General features: G+C 40.3%; 1 protein-coding gene across 4 annotated transcripts in view; it reads left to right on the top strand.

The window, feature by feature from the left end:
- Positions 1-9,721: 9,721 nt before the first annotated feature.
- CPVL (carboxypeptidase vitellogenic like) overlaps positions 9,722-25,150 on the top strand; it is a 148,196-nt gene continuing 132,767 nt past the window's right edge. For 3 of the 4 annotated variants that reach the window (XM_082471972.1, XM_082471974.1, XM_082471973.1), the window contains exons 1-2: positions 9,801-9,996; positions 22,587-22,779. In XM_082471972.1, coding sequence (XP_082328098.1) covers positions 22,610-22,779 — 170 coding nt within the window. In that variant the 5' untranslated portion in view covers positions 9,801-9,996; positions 22,587-22,609. Of the gene's footprint in view, positions 9,997-22,586; positions 22,780-25,150 lie in introns of all 4 variants that reach the window. The other variant, XM_082471975.1, reaches the window with a different exon arrangement.

Here is a 25,150-nt window from a genome sequence, read left to right as displayed (position 1 = left end):
CATCAATATATACCTTGCAGGGCTGGCGTGCAAATTAAAGAGATGATATATATGAAAAGTGTTCGGCAAACCATGAGGCCCTGCAAAGCTTCACTGTGATTATTTGTCACGGCTTTACACAGAGGTAGCTCTGCTGTCCTTAGTGACCAAGTCTATATTAATCCCATAATTCATCCTTAATCCACCAAAGTCTTGTTTGCCTGGCTTTCTCTATAACCAAAGGGATACTGAAAATATGCCTTCTGTAAGGAAGGCTTAACACCTGCTGCCAAAGGGTGCTGGATCATCAGAGGAGACTAGATTCACTTACAAAAAGATATAGATTAATTTGGACATTACTTCCCTACATAAACCAGGCACAAGAAGGCAAGCAACCCAGGGGCGGATAATCGTGCTGAGAGTGGAAGCACTTGTTATAAATAATTACCATGTAATTATCCACAACTTCCCTGAGGCTGTAGCCTGTGGCTGGTCTTAGGAGGTGGCCCTTCCTAAGTGTAAGGAGACTGAAGCACTTCCATAAATTTATCAGGGCATGTGTCTGTGCCTTACAGCTGGGTCAACGCCACCTGGGCCTACTTCTCAAAGCTGATGGCCAAGGGGCAGAAAAGCTGTGGGGTCTCAGCCACTGGATCCACTCTCCTCTCCTCTCCTCACAGCACAATGACTTTTCTTGCAAGTGTGTGAATGTGACACATCTGACTTCTTTTCTGAAGCAACGGGCTTATAGAGCAAGTTAATACAATGGGCAGGCTGTGACATTCCTCTTTCTGATGTGCCTCCAAGCTGTGTTCTCAAGCCATGAGGCGCTGTTGAAGATACCAACAACACTTAAAAGGAGCAATGGCAGAGGCCATGACAAGTGTAGGGAGAGACACAGACACTTCCAACAGGGGCCTGGCTGTCTACAAGGTTAATCAATTCCCTTGGTTTTCATTCCAGGTCCACATTATCTTGGCGGCAGCAGCTACAAATGTGAAAGCCAAGACGACTGAAATTGTATTTACCTGCTTGAGACATGGAAACAAGCTATTCTCTGTGTCTTCTTAGACAGGATTTAAGACATACTGCAAAGCTCCGGTGGTAGGTCAGTGAGGGACACACTTTTCGGTGGTGTCCAGATACAATGGAAGACACTGGGGGAGAGGACAAAATTTAGTACCTTGGGTGAGACAGTTGAAGAGCATGACAGTCACAGGCCTGAAATCTCACAGACTGGCATGCTCATCATTACTATTGCTATAGCTAGGGTTCATTGGGCCCATTCTATATGACAAGTGCTTGATGGACACGCTCTCATTTCACCCTCCTAATAACACTGTGAGGTAGCTAATATTATTCTTACCATGTATGGTTGAAAAAGCTGAGATTAAGTAACTTGCTGAGGTCACCAGATGGCAGGTTCTAGATCTGAACCTGGGTCCAACTCATGCTGTGAACCACCAGGGCTTAACAAACTAGAACCTCCCCAGGATATGCAGGTGCAGAGAACACAAGGGCTTAGGGGACCCTGAAGTCATGTGGACTGATCAACTGGCCAATTTAAAGTTGTTCTCAGAAAAGCCAATCAGAGAAGAAGGCTTAACCAATCTTTTTACAAAGCCATTCTTTTGTCCACCTTTGAGAACTCTTGATACAGAAATGGGCTAAAAATACTATTTCCAGCAGTTTGATCCTCCTCTGCAAGTCATATATTTTGATTTTTCAGCTGTTAGGTTGATTACAATTATGGTCATTTGGAGAGAAATGTAAAGAAATACCCTTTAAAGTATTAGTAATATTTGACCAGCTATGCCAAAATATGCTAGTGAATAGTGTAGAAAAGGAATACGTTTGTCTCTAAGGAAAGAAACGCACCAAGATCATCTCTCCCACGCTGCTGCCAATTATACCTGCACAGTCTGGATGCAAGCACACCCTGCAGATGATCTCCTCCATTGCAGTGTGGTTTCCAAACAGAATTTGCTCATGGGTTCACTAGATGTGTCATTTCAGAAGCCACAGTTCACTGGAGAATGGGTGTGAATAAAGACAGGGAAATTATTATTTCATGAAAATGTACGGATTCATCCTTTTTGCCCATCCCATGGTTAGCTGTCCCCAAATCCTCTCAATGCACCTAAATATCTTTCAAAGTTGTACCCTTTCCATAGGGAATGTAGTGGGTTGAATAGTGTCCCCTCAAAATTCATATCCACCCAGAACCTCAGAATGTGACCTTATTTGGAAATAGGGTCTTTGCAGATGGAACTAGTTAAGATGAAGTCATACTGGATTAGGATGGGCCCTAAATCCCATGACTGGCATCCTTATAAGAAGAGGAGAAGATATGAAGAGACACACACAGAGAAAAAGCCACGTAAACATGGAGGCAGGGATTGGAGTGATGCAGCTACAGGGCAAGGAATGCCGGGGATTTCTGGGAGCTGGAAGAGACAAGTAAGGATCCTCCCCCAGAGCTTCAGGAGAGAGAGCAGTCCTGCAACACCTTCATTTCAGACTTCTCCGGAACTGTGAGAGAATAAATTTCTGTTGCTTTAAGGCATCCAGTTTGTGGTCATTTGTTACAGCAGTTCTAGGAAACTAATATAGGGACTACCACATACAATTTGGCCCAAGCCCTCATCATCTTTTGCAGGGATTAGTTTTAGTGAATTAATAGCAAGAAAACACTGGAAGCAATTCAAATGACCAAATGTTGGAAAATGGTTGAATAAATTATGGTATATTCATATAACTGAACATTATGCAGCCATTAACATTATGTTTTTGAATTAACTACGTGTGAAAATAACTGGGATATAATATGCTACCTGTTAAAGAAGATAAATAACTCTGTATAATTCCAGTTTTGTTTTAAACGTATGTTTGTATAGATAAAAGATTAGAAAAAAATATATCATTTGGTTATCTCTTAGGAGTCACAACAGGATTTTTACCTGATCTTTTTATATGTCCTCATATTTCTATAATGATAATGTATTATGCTCATAATAAAAAATAAGCAATATAGCTTACTTGAAAAATTCAGAAGACTTCCAGTTCAGTGGTTTTCAAGCTATTTTGACCTTATCTCCTAGTAACAAATATGGTTTGCATTATGACTATAGTAGACTGAGTAATGCCACTCCCTCCAAAGATGTCTATACCCTAATCTCCAGAAGCTGTGAATGTCACTGTTGGGAAAAGAAAAAAGTTCATTCTACCCTTTCTAGGTTCTTCTGGCTGGTGAGAATTAAACTGACATAAGACAGATTAACAGGAAAAATTCAAATTTAATTATGTACATACAGGGGCCTCATAAGAAAAACGAGAGCCATGGACAAGTTAGTAATTGAGGCTTATATGCCATCTGAGAGAAGGAGAAGGGGGTAGGGGTTTGGGAACCTCAAAGGGGAGAACGGAAATTCATATGGAGATGGAAAAACAAATGTTTGGTAAACAAACGTTTGCTATGCCACGCAAAGACAATGGGACCCAGAGAGAACTTTGGTCTTAAGGCCCTGCTGAGTCCCCCTACCACACCTAACCCATATTCTTTGTAGATATCTCTGGTGATGGCGCTCTTCCCGGACCAGGCCCCTTATCTAAATTCTCTTAGGCAGCTTAAGGGAGAGGTTAAAAAAAAAAAGACTTCCTGAGTCTTCTGTTTCTTAAAGACAATCAACCTAAAATAATCCTCATGCCAAAGAGCAACATTTTAGGGTGGCAAATTTTGCTTCCCTACAGTATGCCTTTGAAACTTCCCCAAGAAGTTTCACAGTCCAAAAGTTGAGTTGGTAGATTGTTCTATCTCACTGAACCAGATTCTTAGTCCTGACAATAGGTCACTTTGGCTAAACTCATTTCAGGAGGTGGTGATGCAGGTGAGCTCCCAGAGTTAGGCCTATGGTGCAAGCAATCAGGTGTTTAATAAGAGGCACTTCTATGGAAACAAAGTAAAATAACAGATAGTGATTGGAGCAAAACATAATCCCAGTTTCTGAGTTCTGAGGGCAGCCAGTAAATATTTCTAGATGTCTGGTTCAAAGTGTTTTCAGATAGAGTGAGGGCAGGTAGTGGCAAACTGACAGATTTTCCTAGTTTGCAGTTTGAATGTCTCTTGTGATCTTTCTGAGTGGCTTACATGGCAACATATATGAAGACTCTCTATATATGAGCTATCACGGTGATTTCTCTGAAGTTTATATCAGGTTGTCCAATTTTAGCTTCCATGGCTTCAGAAAAAGGACAGTTTTAGTTCTTAATGATTTCAAGTCAAAAGGGTGAGAGAGAAAATTAGAAATGTTAGTTTGGAGAGTTGTAGCCAAATATTGGAGGAAACTGGAAGAATTCAGGATCCAATCCAGTTTATAGGTAGAAAACAAACCTCAAAGACAAGGGACAGTATAAGAATCTAACAGCCACAAGTATATTACTAAAACATAATTTTTCTTTCTAAAATCATCCTCATTTTTACCAAAGGTAGACAACTTAGGACTAATTTGTTTGCAAAACAAGTTTAGTTTCAAAAAACTTGGCCTGTTTATATAAGTATAGCAAGAATAGCAATTGATCATGTAACTCTTTTAATCTGCTTTGTTGGAACTTTTCATAAGAAATTTCAGATTGGACTTTTAAATGCCTCTTCAGGCCAGGAAGCCATGCTAAGGATTTGCCACCAGACTCACGTGCAATACCTACACATCTCAGTGAATTCTTCTCTTCTCGAGGTCCCCAAAATACCTCGAGGTTCCTGTACCTTCCAGGAAGTGACCATCCTTACACACCTGGTAAGGCTGCCAGGAACCCTGTAAGTGAAGTACCTAGGAGGAATATGCCATAGGGTTGGGGGTTATGTGTTGTTTTACAGAGTACCTCATTACATGGAAATTTTCTTGAGGTTGGCAGGTGATCTAGTGTTGATCTAACCCATTCCGTGACCAACTTATCCTCTCATGGGTGCCTTTCTGAAGTGGCAAGCACCCTAATGGCTCTTAAATGCTCGATCCATGTCAACCAATTTTGTGGCTTTGGCTTCCATGATGTCCCTTAGCAACAGCTTTTACCTCATGTGCCTATTAATCCACAGCAAAGTTTGTCTAAACAGATGCCAGTCTGCTGAGAACTGTGAACTCACTAGTCTTTGAGGCTCGAACTGCAGGTTATAGGGCCCTATACAGCCTATGCCTCTGTAATTATTCTGTGGTTTTTCCTCCTTATGACAAACATAAAAGACAAGGACAAAGAAAAAAACAGTGACTGTCTCTGGGAGGAAATGGATCATTAAAGCCATTTGGTGAATACCAAATTGATCAGAGTCACTAAGTCCAAGGTACTATAGTTCCACAGACATTTTCTCCTACTAATCTAAATTTAGAAAGAGAGAGTGAAAACATTCACACCACTTTTGCTCTACCAAATCCCACAGACAGAGATTCTGGAAGGCTGATGTAATAGGAAATCTTACCTTCTGCCAGCTTTTGTCAGATGTCCCAGGATCTCTTTAGCTGCAGTGGTCTTCTGGAAAGCAGTTTTTCCAGCCAGTGAAGGATCCTGCTGGATACACCACCTATTCAAAAAAAAAAAAATTTCCTCATACCTTTTCTAGGTTCTTCTAGCTTGTCTAAAAATTAAATTGACCTGAGACAGATTAACAGGAGAAAATCCAATTTAATTACATACTTACAAGGGCCCCAGGAAAAAAATGAGACTCAAGAGACACACTTTGGGGTGGCAAATTTTGCTTCCCTACACCCTGGATTATCTGTTGGGCCCACTGTGATCATGAGGATCCTTATTAAGAGAGAGACAGAAGGATCAGAATGATTAGTAGGAGATGTGAGGATGGAAGAAAGTGCTTGGAGTGATGCAAGTACAGGGCCAGGAGACAAAGAATGTGGGCAGCTTCTAGAAGACGAAAAAGGCAAAGAATCATATTCTCCCCTGAACCCTCCAGAAGGAATGCAGCCCTGCTGAAACCTTGATTTTACACTTCCAACTTCAGAACTATAAGACAATTAAGTTTGAGCTGTTTTCAGCCACTAAACTGTGGTAATTTGTTACAGTACCAACAGGAAACTAATGCCATGACACATATGTACACACATTGAAACAGTTAGTTTCATAACACATGATATACTCTGATGTTTTCTTTCCCATCTTCATGGATTTAATTATGTCCCCTCAAAAAGATATGTTGTCATGAAGAACCTAGTGGCAAGATGGGAATAAAGACACAGACCTACTAAAGAATGGACTTGAGGATATGGGGAGGGGGAGAGGTGAGATGTGACAGGGTGAGAGAGTGTCATGGACATATATACACTACCAAATGTAAAATAGATAGCTAGTGGGAAGCAGCCACATAGCACAGGGAGATCAGCTCGGTGCTTTGTGACCGCCTGGGGGGGTGGGATGGGGAGGGTGGGAGGGAGGGAGATGCGGGAGGGAGGAGATATGGGAACGTGTGTATATGTGTAGCTGATTCACTTTGTTATAAAGCAGAAACTAACACACCATTGTGAAGCAATTATACTTCAATAAAGATGTTAAAAAAAAGAAAAAAAAAGATATGTTGAATTCCTCAACACCCCCCCTCCCCAGTACTTCAGAATGCAGCCTTATTTGGAAATAGGGTCTTCACAGAGGTAATTAGTTAAATGAGGTCATTAGGCTGGCCCTAACCCAATATGATTGGTGTTCTTATAAAAAAGGGGAGCATCCTATGAAGACCAAGGCAGAGATTAGAATTATGATGCCATAAGCCAAGGAGTGCCTGGGGCTACCAGAAGCTGGAAAAGGCAAGGAAGAATCCTCCTACTACAGTGGGAATGCGGCCCTGCAGACACATTTATTTCAGACTTGTAAGCTGCAGAACTGCGAGACAATAAATTTCTACCATTTATAACCACCCAGTTTTGGGTACTTTGTTATAGCAGTCCTGGCAGATACAGGACTATTCTATTCTATTCTATCCTATTTCATTAAGAAAATTGATTTTCCAGTCTACTAATTCTGAATGTCATCAGACTTCATTCAAGCTTTTTCCACACCAATTTCTTAACCTCCATTTAGCCAACCTCTGATCCATCCCAAATGCATCCAGTAGCTCCAAACAGTCAATCATTCCCAGAACATAGCATCAATTCACAGACGGCATGCTATGTGCTTGTGCTATACCCTTTCCCCTCAATGTCTATTCATTTTTAATGCCCAGCTTCATGTCACCTCCTCTGGGGGGTTTTCCCTGGCTCCTATGCAGAGTCAGTTGGTCCCTGTTCTCTGTTCCTACAGCTATTTTAATAGGCCTCAATGATAGTACTTAGCATTTAAGTGTCAATTGAAGGATCAATTTAAGTGCCTCCCTCCCCCTGCCCCCCGAGCTAAACTCCAAGTTTCTTAAAGAAGACTGGTAAACGACAAGGGTCTGCTATATAGCACAGGGAACTATATTCAATATCCTGAGATAAACCATAACGGAAAAGAATATAAAAAAGAATATATATATGTATAACTGAATCACTTTGCTGTATAGCAGAAATTAACACAACATTGTTAATCAACTATACTTCAGTAAAGTATACTGGGACTGGAGCTTAGTGGGAAAAAGGGAAGTGGCTGCAGCCCAGGGGCTGGAGACCAGCTCTCCCTGCATCACCACATTTAGGTGCAGATCATCAAGGAGTTTGTATCTGGCCTTGCAGGTCATTACAAAGGTATATTTGTCAAGGTAGGAAGGTTGCACCTATTTTATTTAATAGTTTGTTAAGGGTGGTCTGATTTTGGTCTTAAAGGAAAAATTTTTCCCACCAATAAATTTTTCTCCATAAAAAGATAAGTGTGTAGAATATACTTCCTTGCATAGTGTATGATGGCAGATAGTGATGGCTGCAGCCACCCAGCACATACTCTGGGCCAGATGACTTACATTTAGTGCCCACCACAACCCAATAAAGTAAGTATTTATGAGAAAACTGAGACTCAGTGACATTAAGCAATTTGTTCCAGATCCGAAAGTTAATGCTACAGTTAGCCTTAGTGGCATAACAAACTCCCCAAAACTTAAGTGGCTTAAAACACCAGTGATTTTTTTTTTCCCCTGATTGGTGGGCTGGCCGGGCTATTCCACTGCTGGTTTCACCTGGGCTAGCTCATGCAGCTGCACCCTGCTGCAGGGTGGGCTGAGCTGGAAGGCCCCAATGGCTTCTCTCACCAGTCTCCCAGTTGGTGCTCCTGTCTCTGCGATGCCTCGGTTCTCCTGCACATGACCTCTCACTCTTCAGGAGCCACACCTGCTTCTTGTCATGGTGGTCCCAGGGCAGCTGTCTCAGAGCACAAGCTGCAAGGTCTTTTGATTCCTGGGATAGAACTGGCACTTGCCCACATTCTAATGGTCAAAACATGTCTCAAAGCCAGTCCTAATTCAAGGGGAGGGAAGAGAGACTTCACCTGTTGATGGAAGGAACGGCCAAGTCACCTTGCAAAGGAGCATGGTGACCTTGTTTTGGCCACCTTTAAAAACAATGGATCAGAGCTAGTAGCTGAATAGCAGAGCCAGGATTCAAAGCCAAGTGGCCTGGCTGGGACGCTCTAATAACTGTGCCTTCTCTGAACCACGGGACCTGTTGGGGACTTAGACATGGGAATGATGACACTCCTGTATTTTGTCTTATCCCCTTGCTCTTGCAATCTCCTTACCTTTTTAGTCTTAAAAAACAAAATTCAATCAAGTAAATTTGAAGATCTAATTGGCTTTGTTAAATCGTGAACTGGGTAGAATCCCATCTGAATCCCATCTAGCAAATAGAAAGGAGTCCCAAATAGCTGCAGAAAAGGAAAGGTTTTTAAAGGTGGGGGTGGGGGTGGGGGTGGGATAGGAAGTCATAAATGAAAGAAAAAGAATTATTTTAGGCTATTTCAGGCAACGTCGCCTTCTTTTGGGGGACAAAGGGTCCATCAGGTGAATTACCTCACTGGTGCTGACCAGGAAATTTCAGACTGACTGGTTAAGATTATGTTAATAGGGAAGGTTGGAATTGCAATCAGGTTAGGTATTAGGTCTTGGTTTGGTGACAGGGGCTTAGCACAAGAGACCCCATTTTGGGTCTGTTGTTTCTTTTTTCTTAAACAAGTCTGTCTTCCTCCAGTGTCTGGCTTAGTGGCCAGCAGCTGGTGGTGGTTAATACTACCTACTCAGGTAGTTCACTTACAAGAGATGACCCTGAATGGGCTCCTTAACCTCTCTAAGTCCCAGTTTCCCGCCTGCAAAGTGGGGATAGTTATAGCACAGAACACATCGCGTTGCTCTAATATTCCGATGCAGTAATGCAGAGAACGCACTGGACACAGTACTGGCTCTGTCTCCCCAGTGTTAGCGCCATTACCATGTGTAATAACTATCCAGGAATGCATGTGGGCCTTTTAAACGGGGGGAGTAAAACACCACTCTGCTTCCAGATGCAAACACCAGGCTTGCAAGCACGGGCGTGGGGACATTATTTCAAAATACGGTGGAAATTCTAAGATAGCAGCTTCAAAAAAGCAGGCCAGAAAATCAAAAGGAACACAAAGGAACAAACAAACCAAACGGAGCTGCACCGTGGTCAGTCTTTCTCTGTTCATTTTTAAGATTTCACTCTGCGACTGCTGGCTTCTTCCACGACGGAAAGCGCTGACGCGGCGCGGCCAGGTCGCGGGGAGAGACAGGTGGGGACGTACCTTTGGCTCCGTAGGTCTAGGTCACGTGGGTCTCCTCCTCCTGAGAGGAGCACTCAAAAAGTCGCGGTCTGCAGGGTACGCGTGGCTGCGAGGGGCGACGAGGGGAGGCCGCCTCACTCTTTCCGGACTCGGGAACCCGGCGGGACCGGGTCTCCGCGCACCGCGAGGCAGGGAGGAGCGCCGTGTGCCCTGCGTAAGTGCGCGGCTCCGCAGGGGTCACTGGTCCCCGGACGCACGGAGCGCAAGGAGGGCGGTCTCAGAAGCCTTCAGCACTGAAGAGGAAGAAAGCCCGGTGGGGTGAGATTGGGGTCAGGTGGTTTGGGCCGGCTAGTAGTTTCCAAATCGGAGTCCTGGGGATGCTTGATATTCTGCTCTGTGTGCGCCCAGCCCGGAAAGTGCTCCCGAAGGCCTCTGGCACAATCTGAGTAGGTCGCCCCCGGGCTTCTTCCAGGCCAGGCGCCCCTCCAGGGAAGCGCGAAGCTGTGTGGTCCACCGTCACTCTCAGTGCAAGGGGTGGGCCTCGGACACGTCCTCCTTCTCCTTCAGCGGGTCTCTTTGGGATGTTTTATTTCGTGGGTGCTGTGGAGGAAAGCGGAAAATGCCTTTAATTAATACGTGTCCCGCAAAAGGAGACTTGGCTTGAGTGAAGGAAGGCACACGAAAAGGCTATTTTTCCCGGAATGTAGGATTAGGAGAAAACCAGGGGCATGGCACAGGTGGAAGCAGCTTTCTGCCAAGTGGATTAGGTCCTTGCAGGGGAATTCTTAGGAGCCAGAGGGACACGTAGAGATGTGTGTATATGGAAACATCCAGTGCCTTTCAGGTCAGCTTGGTGTCCTGAAAAAAAAGCTGCTTTGGCATATGCATGGATTTGAATCCTAGCTCTGCCTTTGGCTAGTTGGTGACCTTGAACAAATTATTTAAGCTTACTAAGCTTCAGTCTCCCCATTTGAAAGATACTTGTACAACTGCTTTTTACTTTTTTTGGTGAGGGATGAGGAAGAACAGAGATGTAAGGAGAAAAAAAAATCCAAGGAGCATTTTAGTAACTTGAAAAATAACTTTTAAGAAGGCTGTTCAAAATAGGAATTGGAATGCTTTTGGAAAAGTAGATTGCACTGGCTTTGCTGGCATATGAAAGTCTGAAAAGTTGTCAAAACCCCTTAGCTGATTGGGCTTTCTAGAATTGTACTGCAGTCTAATCTAAGTCCAGTGGAAACCCTTTATAATGTAATGCAAGTGTTCTTAGCAAGAAGCTGTTTTATTCTTCTTTTATAGGAGTTGGTTCTTTTGGAGGGACATAATTGGCCCAACAATATATATGAGTCCAGCTTATAAACCAATTTACAGTGGGGTTCTATTAGACTGATTTTATAGCCTGAGAAATAAGTGGGCTTTGACTGACAGGCAGTTCAAATGACTTAGAAGAGTGTTTAGGAAGTCCACTGGGCTTATCAGTTCACTCCCCTTGGGGGGAGAAAAAAAAAAACCAAAATGCAAACAGCATAACAGTATTTTTTTAATGACTGTTTTTGTTTTGGAAAGTGTATGATTTGTTAGAAGAAAAATTGTGTTGAATATTACCCTGGTGTGCATGAAACTAAGACAGTAAGAGAGGCAGAGCTTAGTCACTGCCCCAACTAACATCAGATACCCCTTTATCTTTTCCCAAATACCCAAGGTAAATAGGTAATGACCCATTCTTAATAGGAAGTATAGTTCATTTTAAAGAGCAAACATTATTATTTTTGTTTAACGTTCCCAGCGGTTTAATGATGTGGGGTTTTCAGGAACTGAACTAAGAACATTTGAAAAGAACTTAAGAAGGACAAGTTTCCCATAATTAGAAAGGTTCCTCTAGAATTTGTTCTAGAAGAACAAATCATTAATATCTATATTGATTCAGGAGAGGGGTAACCTGGACAGAGGGCTAAGAACTGTACTTGGTCAAAACCAGTGATGGAGTTTGAACTTTCATGCTATATAGTTGCAAGTTCAAAGCTTTAAGCAATAGACTCAGTTCACAAGACAGTGATCAGTTGCTTTCTTCATAAAACCTATGCTCCTGAGTATAACTGAACCAAAACCAGAATATTGAGATTCCTCTCCCTTGAAGATATTGCAGGTACTGCCTTGGACATGAAACCACATGCTTTTCTTTTACTGCTTTAACCTTAGAATCTGGGGAGCAAGATCGGGGTGGTGGTAATAAGTCTTGATGTCCTTAGATCCATTAGCCTGAAAAAGCAAATTCTTAGCATCACATCTCTCCAGTATCCTTAGGTCTTACCTCTTAACCTTCTCTTTGTGTTTTGATTCTAGTTAGTGGCTGTCTTTAAATTGCTAAGGTTGCTTACTGGCCAAAATATTTATTTAGGCATCCGGGGGCTAGCTCTTCCTCCTTTCCCTTTTGCGACTTCATATTCTGTTACTCATCTTTCAGAAAGACCCCTTGACATACCTTCTTGTACCTGTATCTGGGGAGGATAACCCACCTCCCAAGAGATTCATTCTTTCATCCTAAATGGACTAATATTTTTACTGATGTTTGATTATGAGAATTTTCAAACATTCAGAAAAGTTGAAAGAATTTTACAGTGTGCTGTATACTCCCACCTAAATTCTATTATCATTCAGCTGATATTGATTTAGTGCCTACTATTTGCCTGGAGCTATGCTTACCTGTAAAGACATAGAAGGCAGAGTAAAGTTAGGGAACGCAAAAGGGTTTGATTTGGCTGGAACATAGAGTTTATGAAGGGGTCGTATCACTTTGCTCTGGAAAGTTATGCCAGAGTCACATTGTGGAAGACATTGAATTTCATGGCAGTAAGTTTATACTTTATTCTGGTTGCAGTTGGGAACCATTGAAGGCATTTGAGGAGGGAAGTGTCTTGTGCTTTAGAAAGCTCACTTCGGCATCAGTGTTAGGCTGAATGGGTGTGGAGAGGACCTGAAGTCTGAGAGACAAGTTAGGAGGCTTTGCAAATGTCCCCAGGGCAAGTGAGTGTTGACTTGTGAACCAAAAGGGAAAAAAAGAGGAAGAAAGGTGGGACTTTGTGAATGACTTAACATGAGGACTTGGTTTTAGAGCCTTGGGTGTCATTAAGAATCAGGAAGTTAGAGGAGGGGGAAGTTCAGGGGGGATGTTGATGTTTTGTTATAAGACTCGATGGGTTTGTGGAACCAACTGGGTACCCATGTGAAGGAGCCTTCTGAGTGTGGGGAGCCCAACAGCAAGGTCAGGAACAAAATTCTGGACTAGCAGTTAGTGATCAAGGGATGGTTGAATGAGAATGTACAGAAGGAGGAAAAAAAGGGCAGGACCTTGAGGAAAATCTGAATATATAGAGTTCTTGAAACAGAAAAAAAAAATACGTGTTAATTGTCAGTTTGTATATTAATGATGGTTCTATCTACGGCGTTATTGTAGCCACAGTTCTCCTTGATAACTTATAACAAACTAAAAAATGTACCCATATGAGTGGAGTGGAGTCTTTCCTGCTCCCACCGTAGGAGGCACGGGGCAGAGGGGGCGGGTAGTGTGTGAAAAGAGGATGGAGAATCAGGTGGCAGAGGGCAGGAAAGAGGGAAAGTGAAATATTTTTTATCTTGGACTTTTAGAGTACACAGAGCTTTATCCATGTCAACCATTTCCAAATATCAGGAAGCCAGGTAATTTAATGAATTTGTCTATCTTTTCAGAAGGCAGTGCCTACTTAATCTGGGAACCATAACAACCTATCGTGATGGTGGCCATATTTTCCAAATGAAACCTCAGGTGGGACACATTCTGAATGCATGGTCACCAAGCCTTTATCCAAATATTTAGCAACCAAAACTCCCCTCCCCCTTTTTATATTAATATTTTCATGTATGCGCTATGTGTTGAATAAATAGTCAGGTCTGTAAACCCATCTTATAATAATTCACGGACAAGGCAAAGGAAATTAGATTTAATTAGCATCTCTTCTGTGGTCAGGGACTGTTCTAAGGTCTCAGTTAGAAGGTGAGGGCAGGGACTGTCTTTCATCTCTCTGCTATACCTGGTATGAGTTTGTATATGTACAATATCATTGTCACCATAACAATGAGTGGTAGTGTGGGTCCACTCAGTATACAAGTACTTTGTCTAGTGATACAGAGTTTTTAAGTGACAGAGCCACATTTGAAGCTGTGTCTAAATTCTTTCTGCTCCTCCCATTGGACTGTATTACCTTCCCAGATACTTACTGTGTGCCAGGCATTATGTCAGGTGTTTGCACATGTGGGTTCCTTCATTTCATCCCTCTGGTTTGGTAGGTAATTCAGAGGAAAGCTCAAACCAAAATTGCTCAATTGGTTATTACTGGTGGGGTATCTACCCTCTGGCCCTATCTTATTTTCACTCAACTTCTTTTTTTTAAAATTTATTTTATTGAAATATAGTTGATTTACAATGTTGTGTTAATTTCTGCTGTACAGCAAAGTGATTCAGTTATACATATATATACATTCTTTTTCATATTCCTTTCCATTATGGCTTATCACAGGATGTTGAATATAGTTCCCTGTGCTATACAGTTGGACCTTGTTGTTTATCCATTCTATATATAATAGTTTGCATTAGCTAATCCCACACCCCCAATCCATCCCTCTCCCAACCCCCCTTACTCTTGGCAACCACAAGTCTGTTCTCTATGTCTGTGTCACTCAACTTCTTTAACTCTGCAGGAAGAGTCAAACCCTCTCAGAAATGGCACCCCCTAAGGCTGAGTTTAACGATCACTTCATTAATTCTCCTTAAGATCACACCTTCCGTCCTCTGCTGATTTCTTTTTAAAGTGAGCTAGAGAAAAGCTCTCTTTTTTATTTATTTACTTGCTTGTTTCACTCAATCAATCTTCTGCTTTTCCCATTGTCCCACTTGTTTACATACTATGTTCCTCTTTTTCCTTACTCCAGCCCGGAACTCTCTTCTCCCTAGATAGTCACTTGAAATTCTCTAATACCTTCAGATCTGCTCACCTGTCACCACCTCAGAGGGGCCTTCCCTGACCACCCAATCTAAAATAATATCACTCCTTGACCCCATCCCTCTGTAACCGTTCACCCTGCTTTGATGTTCTTAATAGATTTCCTCTCTTTTATCTCCATTATATGGGAAGCTTCATGAAGGCAGACACTTTGTCTCTCTTGTTTTCTGTGCCTGCATTGGAGTCTAGCACATAGTAGGAGCTAAAATATATTTGTTTATCGAATGAATAACTGGTCCAGTGAACTTGGAGTCTGTCCCAGCTCTGCTACTGACTAGAGTGTCATTACTTGGGAAGTTGCTCCATCCACCTGGGCCTCTGTTGAAGAGCTGCATTAACTCCTTTCAAGAGTGGTGGTGGGGCTTCCCTGGTGGCGCAGTGGTTGCCAATGCAGGGGACACGGGTTCGAGCCCTGGTCTGGGAAGATCCCACATGCCGCGGAGCGACTAGGCCCGTGAGCCACAACTACTGAGCCTGCGCGTCTGGAGCCTGTGCTCCACAACAAGAGAGGCCGCGATAGTGAGAGGCCCACGCACCGCGATGAAGAGTGGCCCCCACTTGCCACAACTAGAGAAAGCCCTCGCACAGAAACGAAGACCCAACACAGCCATAAATAAATAAATAAATAAATAAAATTTAAAAAAAAAAGAAACCAAGCCTCCTTAGTGCCCACCAGTGCTTATTAAAAAAAAAAAAAAAAAAAAAAAGAGTGGTGGTGAAGATCCAATGAGACTATGTGTAGAGAGAGAAGAGATGTGGGAAGCACTGGAATAATCTAAGAGAGTGTTGCATGGAGATTACTCCCAATGACAACATTATCTCTTTTGGAATCAAGGAGGCGTTACCTGTCACCTGGTTAAGGTGACAACATGGAAGGATTTCCCAGGATCATCCTCATATAAAATATTCTTATCCATTATACCCAGTCTTATCCTTGTATTTGCCACACTGTGTATCCTGATTTTTTGTATGGAAAATTTAGTCATAGTAGATAGCAAAAAGGAGGATCATTTTTAAAAGAATGGGACTACATTTACTTCAGCAAAAATAAGGAATTTCTCAGTGGAAGACATTTCTTTTGCCATGAGGATTGAGGGCTTCATCCATCCCCTCAAATTATTTTCAAAACAGAAGGAAGCTAGAAATTCATTTTGAAGCAATCTCCGGTCATGTGAGTTTCACTTCTTTGCAAATAAACGTGCCCTTAAATCACTTGCAATTTCAGCACGGATAAATCTTGCAAATGGCATGCCAAGATAATCCAGTTTACCCAGAGTTCTGCTTTTGTCAAAAGTTGCATGGAGGCAGATTTTGTTGTATTATGTCATTTATATAACGATATATGAAAAATACATGGACTTTGGAATCTCTAGATCTGGCTTCAAATTCGAGCTTTACTGTCTAGTAGTTGAGTCGGGGGCTTGAGAAAGTTAAACCTAGTGCTTGAGAAACTAGTCAACCTAGGATTTAGTTTCTTCATCTGAGTATGTCTTATATAAATCTCGGAACTTAGGGCCTAAGGATAGTGACACAGTCAAACACATGCTATCCATTAGCAAGTGAAAGGCTCGGAAATGTTCATTCTGTAACCAAGAAACCCGTTTAAGTTTGTTTAGCCCAGATTTTCCCAAAGTTTTGTTCATATAAAATCTAATTATATATTGCTGAACTAGTATTTCATAAAGGATTCTGTGGGAAATCCTGGCTTACCAGAATGCCAGACATGTCTTAAATACAAAATCAATTTAGCTTCCCTTTCCCATTTTATTGTTGACCTCTCAGAATTTTCGCTTGGATGCTAAATAATAACTAAGTAGAACTGTTTAAGTTCCACTCTTTGTAATCCCCTCCACCTTGATTCCTTCCACAGTCTTCCCAACTATCCATGTATTAGTTTTCTAGGGCTGCTATAGCAAAGTACCACAAACCGGGTGGCTTAAAACATCACAAATTTATTGTCTCAGACTTCTGCAGGCTGGAAGTCCAAAATCAACGTGTTGGTGGCGCCATGTTCCCTCTGAAACATGGGGAAAGAATCTTCCCTCATCCTCATTTACCTTCTGGCAAAAATTTTATTTTTGTATGTTGTATTTCCAAACTTACCTGAATAGGGAGATAAGCCCGTGGCACACATAGCACATTTTGGGAGATGCTGGCGTGGGACTATAGAATGGTCTTTGAAAATTGATTGGTACTGGCCTCAGTTCGTTGCTCTACTGCTTTTTAGCTGTGTGACCCTGGGCGAGTAACTTAAATTCTCTGAGGGTCAATTTCTCATCTGTAAAATGGGGTGATAATAGTACCTACCTGGTAAAGATTAGAAATAAAAATATAAAGCAGTTAGCACAGTTCATGTACCTGGAGTGCATTCAATTATTGGTAGCTTTTACTGGTATCATTATCATGAGGATGCCTTGGATCATGGGGATGGTCTTTCTGTTTCAAAGCTGTTATTAACATTTTGGGACATGTCTACTTTGTACTTTCTACCCCCATGCAAATTTTTCTTCTGGTTGGAGTGAGGTTTCAAGGTAAGCTCCCTACTATAGTGTCAGATAGTATTATTTCCTCTTCTTCCTGATTCTTTTTATTCTCTACCTGCCACATAACTCGAGTTTGTTTCCCTTTCCTGTGAGCCCAAGGATATGGTGGCAGAGATAGGGATGACTAGTTCAACTAGCAAGATTAGACACCACTGTCTGATGCCAGAGGGGTAGCCTGTGGAAGGGAGATAGGCATGTAAGTCTCAGTGATGCTTCAGCAAAAGGTTGCCCATCACCTTGTATCATGTACTATGTCCTTTCTGGGAAAAGAATGCTTCAAATATCAATTTTAGAAATTAAAATGATGTCCTAAGGAAAATGAATACTGGATCCTTCTAAATAAAGGTTTTCTTTTACCATTTGTTGGCATGGAAATCCTTTAACAAAAATAGCTAGACTTGGGATTTGGGTTGGTATTTAATTCAGGGTTGCACAATAGCCCTTCATTACGGGATTCAAATGCTTTGGATATGCCTGAATAATCTTGTGAGGTGACTGAGTCTTTTTTGAATAGAGGGATCACTTTCTTGTCCCTTTCTTTAATTACAGATTTCATGGAAACGTCTGTTACTAGTTGGCCTGTTTTTTGTTTGTCCAGGAGAATGTTTTTCTTATGTTGGGAGCTATTAAAGCCAGTTAGATATGTGAGGGGACTCCAAATAATTGTTTTAATTGCAGCTATGACATTTATTACGTGAACGATTTTTATCCTTTGTTTGGAATAATCTGTAATGTAAAATGGAGACATGGGAAGGAGAGAAGAGGAAAACATAGGGCTGCTTGACACGGTTGCTCTTTGTTTCTTTGTCCTCATTCTGGAGTTTTTGTTTCTGATTCTTTTTTTTCACTGGTAGAACACACACTTTCCAGTGGCTTTTTCAGGTTTCTTTTCTCGAAGCCTTGCCTATCTGGGCGTGTTACTGGTTGCTGCTACACACAGATGACAGCTTGGCAGATTTTCCCCTTTTGTCTCTTCTGATCATTTCCATTAGATTGGGGTGTGAGTTGATGGAACGTAGTTTCCAGCTCATTTTTCAAATAAGGAACGTGAGACTCACATGAGCAGGTAAATGTTGAACATCTAGTTCCCTGGGGTAGGGTGGGCAGGGGAAGCCCTGATTTGTGGTGTCTCTGATTTCTGTGGTGTAAATACTCCCACCATGGCTGATTTCAAGCTACGAGATGTTACTGAACACCAAGTTGGAAAGGAATGCACAGTAGCAAACCATTATATAATCTGTCCATTAGACAAATATGAAAAATATAACTCCAGAGCATAGATGACAGTAAAATGTAGTAAAATAGTTAAGAAGTGATGAGTTTTGAGTATTTATTACTTATGTTTTTAATATAACTTATTTAATGGTAAGCTTTTATAGTTTAATTTTAAACAATGGCTGTGTTGAACAGCTGGCTCTCACAGTTCCTGGAAATCTAACCATTGGTTTTAACACATTGACCAGGACCCAGAAAAGTCAGTGTCCTGCCCAAGGTTCAGTGAATGAGTCGTGTTAGAACCTGGATTAGTACAAATCGTTTCTAAAACCCAAATTTCTCTAGAAAGACTTACTTATTAATGTTTCTGTATATTCATGTGTTTATTTATTTTTTTACTGCATGCTCTAATGATCTAATGAAAGGGGTTTAGGACTATAACAGACTGTTACTATCTACTGAGACAATAAGAGTCAAAATATTTGAATATATATAATCATAACCAAAGATGGGAGAGTGGAAAGCAGATTAGATTTAGAGCCGAAAGTGAGTCCTGGCTTTGAGTCTTGGTCTCACTGCTCACCAGTGGTGTAATCTTACTTACAAGTTACTTGCTTACTTCTCTAGTTGTCCGGTTGTCTAGTCTATGAGATGAAGGAACTGAACCATAGGAACATCTACTATCGCCCATATGTCTAACATATCATGATTCACTATTTAGACCCACCAGTTCAACAAATATTTGCTTAGTACCAATTATATGCACATTCGTTGTGGACTCTACTCCAGGCAGAACTAAATATAAATATAATAAGAGTAATTATTATTAGAACAATATCTCACATTAGTGTAGAGCCTTTTAATTCACCAAAGACAAACTTTACTTTGAGTCTCTGAGGTTCTGTGGTTTTAGGAGATCAGGACACATCTTCACAGAATGTTAGTGAGAGCAGAACTTATTCTTAAAGAACAAACGGAACTCTTACTCCTAGGAAACGCGAGAGGTCATAACCAGGTAGTAATGAGGAATAAGGAACAAGCCATGCCTACCAGTTGCTTCACTGTGTGATAAAAAAGCAAAACCGAAAATAATTTTCTTCTAATTATAAGATTAATTATTGTAGAAAATTTAGAAATTCTTAAGTGTATTAAATAAGGAGAAAATACCATACAACTATTTTAATAGTCTGCTTTTCTTTACCTAATATTTTAGTATATTTTCCAAAACATTCTCAGTAGAGTCATTTTAATTGCTGTATATAATTCCATCTTTTTGATGTACAGTAACTTACTTATCTTAAATTGTTTACATTGTTGACAGTTTTTATTATTCTAAATAACACTGTGATAAATAGCTTTTTTATATCAAAAAAATTTACATTAGACACATGATTTCCAATTGTAATATTTAAGGCTTAGTAAGACAGTTTTAGTGAATCACATGGTTTTGACTTTTAGCTTATTTGATTCTGCCAATATTGTTTTGTATCTGCCTAGATTTTATTCTGTTTCTGAACATTTATTAAGAAGAATAGTTTGCCTGAATCCTTCAGTTGGATGTATTTGAACTGGAAATAGCACGAATGTTTTCATATCACTTCAAGTAGACACGTGATACAATGTAGGGTGAATAATTTTTTTTTCACTCTCTGTGGGCAATAACTTCCAGTACAGGGTTTATTAGTTTAGAAAGTACTCAATAAATGTTCAATAAATAAAAAGATTCTGGCTAATTTAGGATAGGCAAAAACATTTGTAAAAGATGTTAAAAAAAAAAAAAACACTTCTCCGTTCATGACGTGGCTTTCGTTTTCATTAGGAGAGATGACAGCTAAGCGCAGTCCAGGAATTCTGACCATTAAATGAAACAGTGAAATGAAGTATGTTGTTGCTTTAATTCACCTACATGGGAAACCATGACTCTAATAGTTATTTGATTAAATGTCAATGGGAGCTCCTAAATTGACCCAACTCTTACTTTCATGTGTTAGATTTATGTCAGTTGAAACGAGACTGGTTTTACCTTTCTGTCTTTAACATCTTTGAGTCAACATCTGCTTACAGAAGAAGTGCTGTAACTACCCTGGTTATTTAAATATTAATGACTTCCATTAACGGGGGCTGGATGTTTGCAGCAGAAAGATTGAGAAATTAGATGGTATGATTAGTTTCTTGTTTCTGCCCACGGGAAAAAACCTCTTAATGGAAGAGCTTCTTCCAATATGTTTTTAATACCACAGATTTTTTTTTTTCCCTGCAAACCTGTTAGAGAGTAAGATTGTTGATTCAAGCCTTCCTTGAAAGTAGCTGTTAGTAAAACGTTAGTGTAACAAGTTCTCATAATTTAAAAAAATGTATTATCAGTGCCATAGTGATCATTAAATTACCCTTGGCCTTCTTGGGAAGCTGAATTTAGTTTCTAAATTCATTTTGTTCCTTATTATAGTAAATAATAGAGAAAAGCATTTTTTAGCTACATACTCTATTTGGTTGGGCTTGTTTACATTAAGTCTGGGGGGTTCTATTAAGTTAACCATGAAAGACTTGACAAGGATTATGTATTCAATCAAATTATAATTATAAACTTTTATATTATTGGGGAAATGTGGCTGAAAAGCTTTTTAAGTTTGCTACAAGCAATGTTTTCCTATTATGCCAAGTTGGGTTGTGATAAGCATGTGATTAATAGATTTCTACACATTTTGAGTTTTTAAGGTATTTTATTGTCTTTGTATTTTAAAGCACTGAACAGTCAAAAGTGGGCATTATATTTGCATAAATTGTATATTTCTTTTTGCATCCAGAAATCTGAGTGAGCAGAGTATTTAACTAGCAGCAGTGCAGAGTAATGTAATAGCACTGATGTAGGCATTATAATAGTTAGCAGAGTCAGGATTAAGGGGAAGCAAGTGAGGTACCTGCCCTGGATATAAAATTTAAGAGTGCCAAAAAACTCAGTAATCAAGATAAATAGTATTTTAATGCAATATTTGAAAAAATCAAAACCAGTGCAAAAAAAACCCCACGATAGACAAAATCTCAAAATTTAAAAAAAAACGAGTTCCCACCCTGCATCTGCACCAGACTCACCTTACCCTGGTCCCGGCCCTGGTTGCATACTAACTCCTATTTCTCTCTACTTTGATGTCCATGGATAAGGCACTCCTTTGAGTCAAGTTTTCTTTGTCTAAGACTGATGATAATAATTCTCTCTTTCCTGCTTGATTTATTAGGATGTTCAAATCAGCTAAAAATACATGGGAAAGCCCATTGTAAATACAATTTATGTGTTTACAAGTTTAGAGAAATCACCGTACAATTTTACGCCATTATTATTATCAGCTCAGATGAATACTCTAAGCAAACATCAGAGTGGAAGATCCTTGGAAAGCTTTGCGTTAATAAAGTGTGAAGTCTAACTCTTGAGTTCATTTGTCAGCTAGCTAGAGGGGCAGGGGCCTGAAAATTGTTGTAGGACCCTCCCTCTCCTCTTTCTTCCTTTTTTGTTCTTGGATGCAAAATTTAGTGATTTGTAAGAGATAGAAAGGTGACCAGAAATCACGTGCAAAATGCCCAGGGACAACTCAGGTCTCACCTTTTCTCAAGCTCTGCCTCCCACCAATGATGCCTTTCCCATTTCTTCTGCCTAGCTGAGTTCCACCCACCTTTTATTCGCCTCCAACCTTGGTAAGGCCTTCCTAGGTTCTCTTGGCCTGAAATGTGTTCTCAGTCCTGCCTGTAGCAGATGACTGTCTCTCCCACTCATTTCATGATCTATTTACAGAGTCCCTGTTGTCTTGATGCTTCATGTAATCCTTCATCAAATTTACTTTCCAGACCACAGTTTTAGAAATATAAATTGTTTCTTTAGTTGTGTTGTAAATCCCTTGAATAGCCTTCCATTAGACTGTTAATTTCAGGGTGAGCAAGGATTGGGTCTATATTTTTTTTTTTTTTTTTTGGGTCTATCTTATTTAGGTTGTATCTAAGGTACTTAGCAAAGAGCTTTATATATATTTTTCTTTGAGTAACTAAATGAATGTCTTGCGTGTAAAGGGGCTCGGTACATATTTACTCTGTATTTATTTGTGGAATGTTATTGTTTCCATCCTAGGTCTAGACAGAACGGTTGGTGCCATGTGGAAGGCGCTTGCTTTGCTGGCCCTGGTGGTGCTCAGCCCTGGTGGTGATGGGCTGTTTCGCTCCTTATACAGAAAAGCCCATGTTTCCACACCACTTAAAGGAGATCCAGGACAGCCATTATTCCTAACTCCTTATATTGAAGCTGGGAAGTTTGCAGAAGGTAAGTTTAAATCAGAAACCACTGGTGTAGCTTCAACAGTCGGGGTTTTTTTTAGCAGTTGTCTCACAGGATCCAAAATACATTCTGGTATTTTATTCAATTGTTTTATTTCAAATATTAATGATTTGGTGTCATATAGTATCAGAGTTTAGAGCTAAAATGAAAGTTCATCAGGGTCAGATTAACCAGTGGTTGAGTCCCTGCATATCTATTGTAAAACTAGTATAGGGCCTGTCTGCAATTGGTTACTACGTGTCAGTTACTGCTTCCAAGCATTTGATATAAAAATCATTTTAGCATCACAGCAAGCCAGGAAGTGCACCCGTTTTACACACAAGAAAACTAAAGCAGAAGGAGATGAAGTTACTTGCCAGAGTCATACAGGCACCAGCTGGTAGATGCAGGATTCACACCCAGACAGCTTCATTCCAAAGTCTAAGCTCACAGCCACTGTGCTGGGCCCCTTTGCCTGGTAAGTTACCTGAACATCCTAGGACTCAGTTTCCTCATTAATAAGATGGAGAAAAAACAACCCACCCAAGTCTCAGGGATGTTAAAAGAATCATATGAGGAAATGCATGTGAAAACTCTTTATAACCTGTAAATTGCTCTCTAAATATTAGTGTTTGCTGATGGCTTTTATTTAGAGTTTGTGGGTTTTTCTATTATTAATACAAAAAAGTATCTTTTGATGTCATCAGAGACTAAAAATTATAACGTGCCTCTGCTCTTAATACTTCTTCATGCTTAGGTAAATCACTGTGTAGGATCAATTATGTAATCTTTCTGGACCTCAGGACACTCCTGAACTATAAAATGGTATATAGGCAGAGCTGTTTGTAAAAGGGAGCAGAGAAATGGGGTGGTGGCTGGAGGGAGTTATGGAGTCAGGAAGGGTCGGGAAGAGAGTTACGGAGGGTAGGAGATAATGATGGAAATAGTCCAGTAGAGAGGGGAAAGTTGATTGGAGTGGGACGTCTGTTGCTGGAACGTTTTCTTGAAGGAGATGAGCGTCCATGGATGGAGGTCTTGGTGTTTGCTTCGGAGTTTATCCCTAGTCACAGGTGGGAAGGCAGAGTTAATGCTTGTGCGGCTGATAAGTTGGTAGATTTCATGGGAATGTGGAACTGAAACTGGAAATTTTAGGGAAATGATCATTTTAAAGATCTAAAATAAATGTATATACTCTGTATGGAAGTTTAAAATAAAACAACTTTTCTTTAGTTCTCATAGTCAATAGGCTGTCATCGTTTTTGTCTTTGGTTTGATTTAAAACCAAAATATTCTCCCCTCTTAAGGGTGCATTGGAGTCCTGCTCATATATCTTTGTCTGAAATATACATTGGCTCCATGTTTCACCATCTCTTTTCTAAGAAAAGATGAAAAACTTTGATAATATAGTCAGTGATAATGTAGTAAGGCTGTGTAGTCTTTTTTTTTTTTAAAGACTCATTTTTGCTTGATGTAGAAAAGTCATGAAAAGATGGTAGCCCAATGGCATAGGCTGACATCACTAGACATAAATGAAGAGGCAAAATATCATTAATCCAAATCCACCAAACTGGATCATATGCCTTCCTTTTGGCTTCCATGGATACTGATGACTTAGATTATGTTTATTCACAGTAAATCAAAGCAAACCATTTCGTTTAGAGCTGAAAAGGAGTTAAATACTCATAACCAAACCCTGCCAATTCACAGATGAGGAATTTGAGACTCAAATATTTTACATGACTTGCCCAAGGGGACACAGGTAATAGTAGCAGAGATGGGTCTAAGACCCAAATTTTCTGACTTGCGCTCTGTAATTCACCTGCTATAATTTATTTTCCTTTGTTTAAGAAGCTTGTCCTCTTTTGGAGTGACCAGATGCACACATATGAAACAATCAAGGAATCAGGCAATGCATACTAAAGTTCTAAAGTATTACGTTTGAGGTAGGCGTGCTGGAAATTTTTAGAAGGAAGCTATCCCTGTTGGTTGGCATAATCCAGATAGAAAGTAGTAGTAGTAGTAGTAGTAGTAGTAGTAGTAGTAGTAGTAGTAGTAGTAGTAGTAGTAGTAGTAGTAGTAGTAGTAGTAGTAGTAATAAGAATAATATCAATAAATAGCTAACATTTAGTAGTAATTATATCCTGAGTACCTGGCACAGCGGCTGTATGTAATAGGCACTCAATAAATATTTGTAGAATATAAATTTGAGACCTATGTTTCAGGCATTATGCTTTACACAAATTAGCTCTTTTAATCCTTACAGCAACTCTAATGAAAAATGAATACTTACTGTTCCCATTTTACGAATGAGAAAACTAAAGCCCAGAGAAATTAAGTGTCTTGCCCAGGACCATTTAAAGGTAGTAAGTGGCAGATCTGGA

Source organism: Balaenoptera physalus (assembly GCF_965194825.1).
Source record: "Balaenoptera physalus genome assembly, chromosome: 8".
Taxonomy (NCBI): Eukaryota; Metazoa; Chordata; class Mammalia; order Artiodactyla; family Balaenopteridae; genus Balaenoptera; species Balaenoptera physalus.
This window is presented reverse-complemented; position numbering and strand designations above follow the sequence as displayed.